The sequence below is a fragment of the Otolemur garnettii genome, unplaced genomic scaffold (assembly GCF_000181295.1).
Source record: "Otolemur garnettii isolate 467f Iridium unplaced genomic scaffold, OtoGar3 scaffold00011, whole genome shotgun sequence".
Taxonomy (NCBI): domain Eukaryota; kingdom Metazoa; phylum Chordata; class Mammalia; order Primates; family Galagidae; genus Otolemur; species Otolemur garnettii.
Genome location: NW_003852406.1, coordinates 17,807,900 through 17,819,046, shown reverse-complemented (window position 1 = coordinate 17,819,046; position 11,147 = coordinate 17,807,900). Strand labels below are relative to the sequence as shown.

Sequence of the window (11,147 nt, the reverse complement as noted above, 5' to 3'; positions counted from 1 at the left end):
AGACTGAGTCTCACTTTATCACTCTCAGTAGAATGTTGTGGCGTCATAGCTCACAGCAACTTCGAACTCCTGGGCTCAAGCAGTTCTCTTGCCTCAGCCTCCTGCTTTCTTTCTTTCTTTTTTTTAAGAGGCTATGTCTCACTCTGACTCAGACTGGTCTCGAACCTGTAAACTCAGGCAGTCCACCTACCTTGGCCTCCCAGAGTGCTAGGATTACAGGAGTGAGCCACCTCACCTGGTGACTTCTGCAAGTATAAGAGATACAATATACAGATAACAAATGTCATTGGTGTATATTATTTCAATTTTAATACAGTTTTTTCCTTCCTTAAAATTTGTATACATATTTTTGGCACCCTCTGTAGAATTGGTAGGACTTGAGGATTGAGTTTGTACAGGGTGAAGGAAAGGAAAGTAAAAAAATGAAAAATAATAGACTTCTTAGTAACCTCAATATAGGGCAGAATAAAGGCCTCGTTTGGGGGTTAGGGAGATGTCAATGCCTGCCCACCTCCCTCCCATCACTGCTCTTGAGTCAGGGATTGAGGAGTGGTTTTGTAGTAAAAGGACCCCTGTCTGAGGGCAGAGGTGGAAAGCTGAGCTCTGTATTCACCTCATGCAAGAAAGTGGGACTGTCCCTTCCACCCAAGTCAGAATTTGGAGGGTGGGGAACCTAGATGTCAATAATAGAATAGTTCTGAGAATATGAGAGATTTCTCCTCCCCTGGGAATCCCCTTTATCTCCCCCCATCCCTTTCTTAGTCCAGAGGGTCAGAAGCCAATCTCAGTCATTTGGGGCAGCTCTCTCTGACCCCATCTTCAAGGTTAGGAACTAGGTCATACATTGGGAATATCTCTTAATAGAGAATCTTATCCAGAAGTTATTTATTTATTTATCCATTCATTTAAGAGATAGGGTCTTGCTCTGTCACCCTGACTGGAGTGCAGTGGTGCTATCATAGCTCACTGCAACCTCAGACTCTTGGGTTCAAGTGATCCTTTTGCCCCAAAGTGCTGGGATTACAGGAATGAACCACAGTGCCTGGCCTAGAAGTTATTTCACTGATCTTGTATGTACTTTCATAACTAATCACATATGTATGTAAATTAGTATTTCTTTTCTTTTCTCCTTACAGTATTTCTTTCAAGTTAAGCAAGCACTCTCACAATTAGAGCATTGCTGAATGTCAGCACTGAAAGGAATTTAAAAATAATTTGAGCATGAATCTACTTTACAGATGAGGAAACTGAGTGACTCCTAAAGTTACATGATTAGGGACTGAAATGGGGCGAGAGCCAGTCTCCCAGCTTTTGGACACGGTACTGCAAGGCTGGAGCAGCCACCCTTTCCAGGGATCTGGTACATACATACCCAAGTTCACCCACTCTGTAATCTTTCACCACTGTTTTAAAGAGTGGTGGGTGGAAAATCCCAGCTCATGAGTAGTTATCAATTTGGGGGCTTCCCCTCCCCAGTAGGTCTATTCGGGCTCTGGGATCCACCATCCTCCCCCTACCTACTATCTGCCTCCATCTATTCCCTCCAGTGTCTCTGAGGTTCAGCAGCCAGAGACAGAGCTCCAGATGCAGAGCAGATGTCATTGCTGAGGGGGGTGGGGGGTGGAGGGTACTCAGATGGGGGGGAGGGGAGAAGTAAGTGTGGCTCTGAAGGAGAGGACCCCAGCCTGGTCAGAGGGTGATGATGGGAGCAGGCTAGGCCAGGCAGGAAAATCAGAGAGGATGCTCTAGGGCTCTGACTTGAATCCTATCTCTGGGCCAGCCAGGCTGCCACCTACTACTGCCTCAACTGCTGAGGCTGAGGCATCCTCTGGATTTGAGGGGCTGTGGGGTCATTGGATCAGAAAAATGGAGGATCAGTATGCTTTCTCTCAGATGCAAACCCAAGACTCCTGGATGGTCCAGTAAGAGGCCCATTACTCTGTTACACAGTTTGGAGGACAGAGCTCTGATGAGTGAGTAGAGTGTACAGGCAGACACAGGTAGCTGTATGAGCCATACAGCAGCAGAACAGGGGAGAGAATGAGCTTCCCAGCCTTGGTAATGTTGGCCTGGGTAGAGTGCCATGGTATCACAGCTCACAGCAATCTCAAACTCCTGAGCTTAAGAGATCCTCTTGCTTCAGCCTCCCAAGTAGCTGCAACTACAGTTACCCACCACTACACACAGCTAGTTTTTCTATTTTTAGTAGAAACAGGGTCTTACTCTTGCTCAGGCTGGTCTCAAATTCCTGAGCTCAAGCAAACCTCCCACCCAAGCCTCTCAGAGTGCTGGGATTATAGGTGTGAGCCACCTTACCCAGCCTAAGTTATAGTTGCTTTCAGTGTGGGTTTGCCATTCTGTTTCTGTGCTTTTTTTTTTGTAGAGACAGAGTCTCACTTTATTGCCCTTGATAGAGTGCTGTGACGTCACAGCTCACAGCAACCTCCAACTCCTGGGCTTAGGCAATTCTCTTGCCTCAGCCTCTGGAGTAGCTGGGACTACAGGCGCCCACCACAATGCCCAGCTATTTTTTGGTTGCAGTTTGGCCAGGGCTGGGTTTGAACCTGCCACCCTCAGTATATGGAGCCGGCACCCTACACACTGAGCCACGGGCACCGCCTAAACATTTATTTTTATTTTTTATTTTTTTTAGAGACAGAGTCTCACTTTATCGCCCTTGGTAGAGTGCCATAGCATCACAGCTCACAGCAACCTCCAACTCCTGTGCTTAGGCAATTCTCTTGCCTCAGCCTCCCTAGTAGTCTGGACTACAGGCGCCCGCCACAATGCCTGGCTATTTTTTTTGTTGTTGCAGTTTGGTGTGGGCTGGGTTTAAACCTGCCACCCTTGGTATATGGGACCAGCACCCTACCCACTGAACCACAGGCGCCACCCTGTTTCTGTCCTTTTTAAGCACCTAGGTGTGTGCTAGGTGCCATACAGCGTGCTAGGGAGTTTCCACATGTATTATTCACACCTATCTTTCCCAGCCCTGAAGGGAGTTACTTAATTTTTTAGGGGGGCAGGCAGGGCTGGGTTTGAACTCACCAACTCTGATATGTGGGTCCAGTGCCCTACTCCTTGAGCCACAGGTACCACCCAAGGGAGTTACTGTAATTTTTATAGATAAGGGGAATGAAGCTTGGAAAAGCTTAAGAGACACCGTATCTTACCTTTTTGAGGGTGGCTCTACATGGTCACTTAGCCATCCAAGGAATATTTATTGAGTATGGACTACATGACTTCCAGGTCCTGAGGATATAACCCCAATTAGAAAGAAAGGCAAGTCAGAAATCCTGAGAGATAACTGCTATGACTGAGGTGCCCGGGGTCCTAGAGAGCAGAAACCCGAGAGGTGTCTAAATCAGATGGGGGTGGCACAGCTATTCTAGGGAGAGGCACCAGCACTTGGAACGACAACTGTGTGTTTTCAGAGAACTAGAAGTGGTGTGGTATGAATGGTGGGGGTATGTTTCAGGGGAAGAGGAGGCAGGCAGGGCAAGCTGAGTGTGGCTTTGCTGTCAGCCACTGAGGCTGAGCCTCTCCCGGCAGGATCGCAGATTAAGAGAGGGCTGAGGCCTTCCTTGCATCCTAGGCAACCATCTAAATTCTCCTTCCAGCTGTTGGTGGGAGGGGTTTAGTGTGTAGTAATGGTGGCTAAGATGGGGTGCAGAAAAGGAAGTTTCTGGGATACACTAACTTGTGTCCCCTGGGAAAGGAGAATGGTGATGGTGTCATGGAGAATTGCCTCTAGACTGAAAACAAATAGTAAATCTGTTGGGCCCTGAAATTCAGAATTGAGGAGGCATTGATGTTTGTGGCAGATTCTTGGCTTAATGAAGGAGACATTTTGGCCTCATTCCCCGCCCCCAGCTACTTGCCTCTTTCCTGAGAGTTCGCTGAAGAATGGAACTGGCTTCTGGAGGCCCTGCTAATCCCACAGCAATGAGCTGGCCCTGGGGCTCAGCAACTGAATCTCCTTTCTGTCTGGGTTCTAATTGGCCTCATAAAATCTAATTTATCCTGTAAGTGGGTAAAATAATCTGTCAGAGGAAGGAGATTGAGAGATGGCCCCAGGGTTCCCAAATGCAGAAGTTTGGTGTCTCTGGCAAGGTCTTACTGAGACCGAGGAGGAGGGCTTGTGGGAGAGGGCAGCTCCCTCCAGCCAGAAAGCTGCCAGGCACAAGTGTCACTGGGCACCTGCAATATGTCCACCCTAGTCCTGAGAGAGATGGCTAACAGTGCTTGTGGGAGGGGGTCTAAGGGTCAGCCATGGCCATAGGCTGGGGGTGGCAGGAAAGGGGTAGCCACAAAGCCACTGGACAAACAAGGTCCACTCCCCAGAGCATTGGTGGAGGAACCACACTCATTGAAATAAGCATTACTGTGTTACAGAGCAGAATACAAAATGTACTAAAGGTTTAAAAATCAAAACATTTTAGGTGGTCAGTCAGCCTCTTAAGTATGTTCTGTGCTATTGGAAGAATTTTGGTGGAAGTGAGAAATTTGGGGACTCCCCATTTTAAGATTGGGGAATCCCTCTCTCTCTTTCTTTCTCTTTACTTTCTTTTCAAAAAAAATTAGGGAAACAAAAGCTGAAAGGAGGAAAGTAGCTGACCCAAGCTTGTAAGACAAGTGACTGGTCCTACATTGAGGGCTCTGACTCCAAGGCCAAAGCTCTGTCCCACCATATCCCCTTCTGTGTTTAGGCAAGAGGAAGGATGAGTAAGGTACCTCCAAGTGACTTTTGATGTGAGATTTAGCAAAATTTTCAACTGGAGAAGGCAGGGCAGCCTCACAGAGAGATTGGCATCTGAGCAGAGTCCCTAAGGATGCGTGTCCTCAGCACAGAGGTCAGGTCTGGCATTGAGGCAGAGAGAATCCTTTTTTTCTTTTTTTAAGTTTAGGTCAGGTTTATTGAAAGGGATAGTGACCTGTCTGGAGAATCCTCTTATTCAGGCTCAATTATCTCCTTAGTGCTGGGTCCATCTCCCCAAAGCCAAAGAAGGGCAGCTTTTCCAGACTGTCTCCCAAAGAGATGAGACCCCTCCACAGGGCTCAGTTTCCTCATCTGTAGAATGAGGATTCTCAGACTTCACAGACAAATGAGTTGTCTTGAGCTCCTAGCACCGCACTGTTGCTCTCAGAGGGGTCTCCTTATTCTGTCTGCATCTGCGTCCCTGTAGGTTTCCCAGTTCCTGCCTTGCTGGGCTCCTCCGAGGTGGGGAGCCAGACATCTGCTGATCCATGAATATTCAGGAAGGGAATTGGAACCTCCTCTGGGCTCCCCAGCCAGCCGCTGGCCCCCTGGCTGCGGTCCTGCCGGCCTGAGCCCAGGCTGCTGACATGCCCAGCAGCTGCTCGGGCCCCAACTGTTCACATTGTTTGTTCAGCGCAGCAGGGGATTTTCCAAGCCCGGGACATGCTTAGGGGGCAGGGAGGCTCAGGGATTGGTGTCCTGTGGGGCTTTTCTCCCATGAAACCCAAACCCATTGCTTAGTGGCTGGAATGGGCATTTAGAAGTCGCTGGGGCTGAGAGCCTGGGCTTGCCTTCCCTTCACCCTGTGTTTGAATCAGGGAGTCTAGGGCCTTAGTGATAGAAGGGTGGATGATAAGAATAGCAAATAGCATTTTTACAGCCTTTATACTTTACGAAGCATCTTTAAAGAATGAACCCCCATTCCTTGAGTGATGTCCACTAGGCTGTGGGCTGGAGCCCTGACATACGTCATCTTGTTTAATCCTCATAGACTTGGTAGTATCACCTTCATTTTGCACATCTGCAAACCTCTCTGAGTCCCAGAGAGGTTAAGTGGCTTGTCACACAGCTAGTAGGTGAAGCAGCAGGACTGAAACCTTGATCTTCTGCCCCAAGGTCAAGTGCTCTTTTCCATCACAGCATACACCTGCAGGAGTGTGAATGCCAGTTTGGTTTCCCCAATTGGTTTCCATTAGAATGGAAACTTGGGGTGGCGCCTGTGACTCAGTGAGCAGGGTGCCAGCCCCAAATACCGAGGGTGGTGGGTTCAAACCCGGCCCCAGCCAAACAGCAACCAAAAAATAGCCAGGCATTGTGGCAGGCGCCTGTAGTCCCAGCTACTCACGAGGCTGAGGCAAGAGAATCACCTAAGCCCAAGTGCTGGAGGTTGCTGTGAGCTGTGACGTCACAGCATTCTACTGAGGGTGACAAAGTGAGACTGTCTCTGAAAAAAAAAAGAAAAGAATGGGTACTTGGTGAGGGCAGTGGCTGCCTCTCTCTGCTCTGCTGGCTAGGACCTGCTGAGGCCAGTTGTATGCTGGAGGTGTGCAGTGGAGCTTATCTGCTGGACCAAGAAGGGCAGTGGCCTCTCTGTCCATCTATTTGTCACACTAGCTTCTGCCCTAGCCTCCTTATCTCACCCAGTCGTGACTGCTCTTCTCCCTTCAATCTTGTTCCTCCTCTTTGGAGGTGGTAGGAAGGGAGCCTGGGAACATACCAGCGTTGTAAGTGACAGCATGTATGTATCCAGGTGTTGCAGAGCGTGGCAGAGACTGAGGCACGTGTGCTCAGGTGGGCAGAGTTGTGTCTACTAGTAATGTGTGTGTGTCTAGATATTCATATGTTTGGTCAGGAATGGGTGTATCCATCTTAGCAAATAATCATAGAATTGTAGAATCTCAGAAGTTACTTGCGGGTGGCGCCTGTGGCTCAAAGGAGTACGGTACCGACCCTATATACCTGAGGTGGTGGGTTCAAACCCAGCCCCGGCCAAAAACTGCAAAAAAAAAAAAAAGTTACCTGCTATATTTGAGTAAACTGAGGCCCAGAAGGGGAAGGGACTGGGCCAAAGCTGCAGTGGAACTGGCCCTAGAATGAGGGTCTCCTGATTCCCTAGCCATTGTGTTTTGCGGATGCCTCTATGTGTCTGTCAGCCCAGACCTGCCTTGTAATAGTTATGGGCCATTGTCCTCACCTTTGTCCCTTGTTTACTCCTTGAACAAAGAAGTCAAGCCAGCGTCTAAGAAGGGACCTTGGGCCATTGAACCTTTATGGGACAGGGAAGTAGGAGGTCAACCTTCTGGGAGACATAACAGGGAGAAGCATTTATTTCTCTATGAATAATGGTGACTGACCCCTGCTGAAATGTTGATTAAAATAATAAACACTTTGTGTCTTTTTGCCTTGACCCTGGATGGCCTTCCCTTCTTCCACTGTTCCCCTCCTCTTCCCTTCATGGCAAGGGGTCTGTAGGTTCTTCTGGGGACTCAGAAGAAAAAAAGACCCCTGGATTGGGTCAGGAGAGCTGGGTCCTAGATCTGGCCTCCTGCATGGCCTTGGAGAAGTTCGCTGCAGGAAGGATTGCCAAGCTTCCCTAGTCATCAGGGCCCTGACCACAGCACCTGGACTGAGCTGTGGGAAACTCCTCTCCCACTTGCTCTGGATCCAGCGTGAGTCCTGGGTAGGCATACAGCACTTAGCTCTCCCCAGCAGGATCTGCCCACTTTGTTCATTGTGGAGAAGGAGGGGAAGTCTGACTTCCTTTCATCCAGGTGGCTCCACAAATCAGCTGGGACTTATTGTTTATTCAAAATACATAGTATTCTCATACATACACACACACTCTCACCCTTGCAATGCATTTTAATAGTTTCCCAGCTATAGTATTTTTCTAACCTGTGGTGTGTTTTTGATTGGGTAATAATGGCCAAAATGATCTGTTAGGTCCCTGGGGAGGGAATGAAGTCCCTGAACCCCCATTCTGAGCCAGGCACTGTGCATACTCTTCTCCCACATCATCTCATTTAATGATCACAACAGGGTGGCACCTGTGGCTCATGGGTAGGGCACTGACCCCATATATTGAGGGTGGCGGGTTCAAACCCGACCCCGGCCAAACTGCAACAAAAAATAGCCGGGCGTTGTGGTGGGTGCCTGTAGTCCCAGCTACTCGGGAAGCTGAGGCAAGAGAATCGCCTAAGCCCAGGAGTTGGAGGTTGCTGTGAGCTGTGATGCTATGGCACTCTACCAAAGGTGATAAAGTGAGACTCTGTTTCTTAAAAAATAATAATAATAATGCTCACAACACCCATACGAGGAAGGAATTACTGAGCTTTTTTAAATTGAGATACAATTCACACACTGTGGGAGACGCCTGTGGCTCAAAAGGGTAGGGCGCCAGCCCCATATGCTGGAGGTGGCGGGTTCAAACCCAGCCCCCCCAAAAAAAAAATTCACACACTGTAAAATTCACCATTCGCAGGGTACAACTCAGCAAATATACTAGAAATGACAGCTCAGTTATCTCTAGTATATTCACAGTTATGCAACCATGGCCACTGTCTAATTCTGGAACATTTTCATCACCCCCCAAAGAAACCCTTACTTATTAGCAGTCATTCCCTGTTCTTCCTCCTCCTGCCCCCTGGTCCCTGGTTACTATTAATCTACTATCTGTCTCTATGGATTTGCCTCTTCTGGGCATCGCATAGAAAGGAGATTATGCAATCTGTGGCATTTTGTAACTGGCTTTTCCACTTAGCATGAAGTTTTCATGTTGTAGCACGCATTGGCACCTCATTCCTTGTGATGGCTGAGCAGTATATTTGTGCATATCAGGTGATGGACATTTGGGTTGTTTCTACTTGGCTATTGAGAATAAAGCTGCTATGAGGAGATTAAGCCCAGGGAAGTCAGGCACAGGGAAGAGCAGCTGTTTGCCCAAAGTCACAGTCAATAAAAGGACAGCTGGGATCCAGACGCAGGTCTTGTTCTATGATTTGCCCCAGCATGGGCAGGTGACTCTGGAGCAGAGGCTGTGAAGGTGGGAGGACACACCCTGATGGCCCTCGCGCCCCTCATCTACACAGGGGAGCTGCTGTCACCCCAGGAGACAACTGTAGAGCTGAGCTGTGGAGTGGGGCCACTGCAAGTGATCCTGGCCTCGGAGCAGACTGTGGTGCTGGACTGTAGCCTGGGGGCTGCTGCCCCTGGACCCCCCACCAGGGTGACGTGGAGCAAGGATGGGGACAGCCTGCTGGAGCATGACAACCTACACCTGCTACCCAATGGCTCCCTGTGGTTGTCTCAGCCACGGGCACCTGATGACAGCAAGGAGGCAGTCCCTGAGGCCATGGGGGTCATCGAAGGCAGCTATTCCTGCCTGGCCCATGGCCCCCTCGGAGTGGTGGCCAGCCAGATTGCTGTGGTCAAGCTCGCCAGTAAGTACTTGCATGTGGGGCTGAGGCTGAGGCCTGGGAAACTTGGGGTCTGGGCGGTTGGATCTGCAGTTAGCTACTTGCACAGATGCCAGTCTTGAGCTCACTGCCATTCTCCCTACCTCCCATTCTACTCAGTAGATCCCTTGCCGGTACTGCCCACCCTCACTTTTCAGTACCCCGTTTCTCCCCACTTCTGCACTCCCCCATTCCTCCTCCTTTTCTTTCCTTTTGAGTTCTGGAGTCTGGAGTTGTGCTGTCCTCCAGGAAGCCCGTCAGAGAGGCTGGTAATAGTGTCAGGGCACAGAGGTGCCTCCTCAGAGCTGGAGTGTAGAGCCAAGCCCCACTGCCCATTCCATCCTTCTGGGAGCCCCCAGAAGGCACAGATCACCAGGAAATAATTTTCTGGCAAAAAGAAGCATGCATCTTACTGTAATTGACCATCGTGGTGATGTTGAATAGGGGGACATTGGAGTTCATTCTGCTGGCAGCATCTGACCAGTAATCACCACTTCTTATCCCTTGGCGGTCTCTCTCCGACTGTGTCTTCTTTTGTCTGAACTTGCTTTCTCTTTGTGTGTGTGTGTGTTGCTGCCTGTGTTTGCTGTGGCCTCTCTCTTGTGCCTGGCGATGTCTCACTGTCCTATCCCTAGCCCTCGCAGACTTCTCTCTGCACCCGGAGGCACAGACGGTGGAGGAGAATGGGACAGCACGCTTTGAGTGCCAAATTGAAGGGCTGCCAGCCCCTACCATTACTTGGGAGAAGGACCAGGTGACCTTGTCTGAGGAGCCTCGGTAAGTGCCCTGCGGGGTGTGGGTCCCTGTAGGGAGGCCAATAGGGACTCTGGGATTCTTAGAGTAAAGGTGGTTCCCTTTGCCTACACGGACTTGACAGTCACCCATTACCTGACTCCCAGCTCATTTTTGGGTCCCAAAAAGAAGTTGTACAAGAAGTTTTTGGTCTGTGGGAGGAAAGCCACAGTGAGGTGGCCTGGGTATGGAGTAGTTACAGAACTTTCCAGAGCACATCTCATCTAACCACTGGCTTTACTGAGATGACCAAGAGCCAGAGAGGAGCTGTGGTTTATCCGAAGCCACCATGGCAGAAGGCTGGCTGTTTGTGCAGGACCCTGAGGCTGCTGCAAGCATTTTTTCTATTTAAGGTCCTTCTAGACTTTCCACCTAGATGCATAACTTCTCTTCCTCTCAGTTCTGTCCTGTGGGACACAGGCATCTGATAAGTGAGCTGTGGAGGTCTTCCCTTCTCCGCCCTTCTCTCTCCCCGTGAAGGCAGTGGATAGGTGGAGCGCTCCCAGGGAGGAGTTTCCAGGGTGGAAGAGAAGCTAGACCCAGGACTTGATTGTTATTGTGGCTTCGTGGGTAGGTCCAGATGTGTACACACTGGGACCAGAAACCATGAGGTTCATTTGCATCTGTGGTCTCAAAGTTGGTCCCATGACTCAATCATCACCCTGCAGATTCTTTTTTTTTTTTTTTTTGACACAGAGTCTCACTATGTTGCTCTTGGTTGAGTGCCATGGCATCACAGAACCTCAAACTCTTGGGCTTAAGCGACTCTCTTGCCTCAGCCTTCCAAGTAGCTGGGACTACGGGTGCCTGCCACAATGCCCAGCTATTTTTTTTGTTGTTGTTGTTGTAGTTACTGTTGTTTAGCAGGCCTGGGCTGGGTTTGAACCTGCCAGCCCCAGGTGGCCGGCACCCTAGCCGCTGAGCTACAGGCTCTGAGTTACCCTGCAGATTCTTATGAATCTTAAGAAATGTGACTCCAAGGCCCTTTCCCAGCCATCCTGCAGTCCTCTCCCTACATTTCTGTAGCTGTCATTACCAGATCTTTCTCCTTTTCTTCTGGGTGAAAGTGGGGTTCCTTAGGCTCTGAAGCACTGGTTTCCAGATATCCTTCCCCTGGAGAGAACTTCTCTTTTTTTTTTTTT

The 11,147-nt window shown here is 49.5% G+C and overlaps 1 protein-coding gene across 1 annotated transcript in view; it reads left to right on the top strand.

Moving 5' to 3' along the window:
- The window catches only part of IGDCC4 (immunoglobulin superfamily DCC subclass member 4), a 43,995-nt gene that overhangs the window by 2,829 nt on the left and 30,019 nt on the right, over positions 1-11,147 (top strand). The window contains exons 2-3 of the mRNA XM_003784432.2: positions 8,848-9,198; positions 9,849-9,990. Of these exons, the coding sequence (XP_003784480.1) occupies positions 8,848-9,198; positions 9,849-9,990 (493 nt within the window). The remainder of the gene's footprint in view (positions 1-8,847; positions 9,199-9,848; positions 9,991-11,147) is intronic.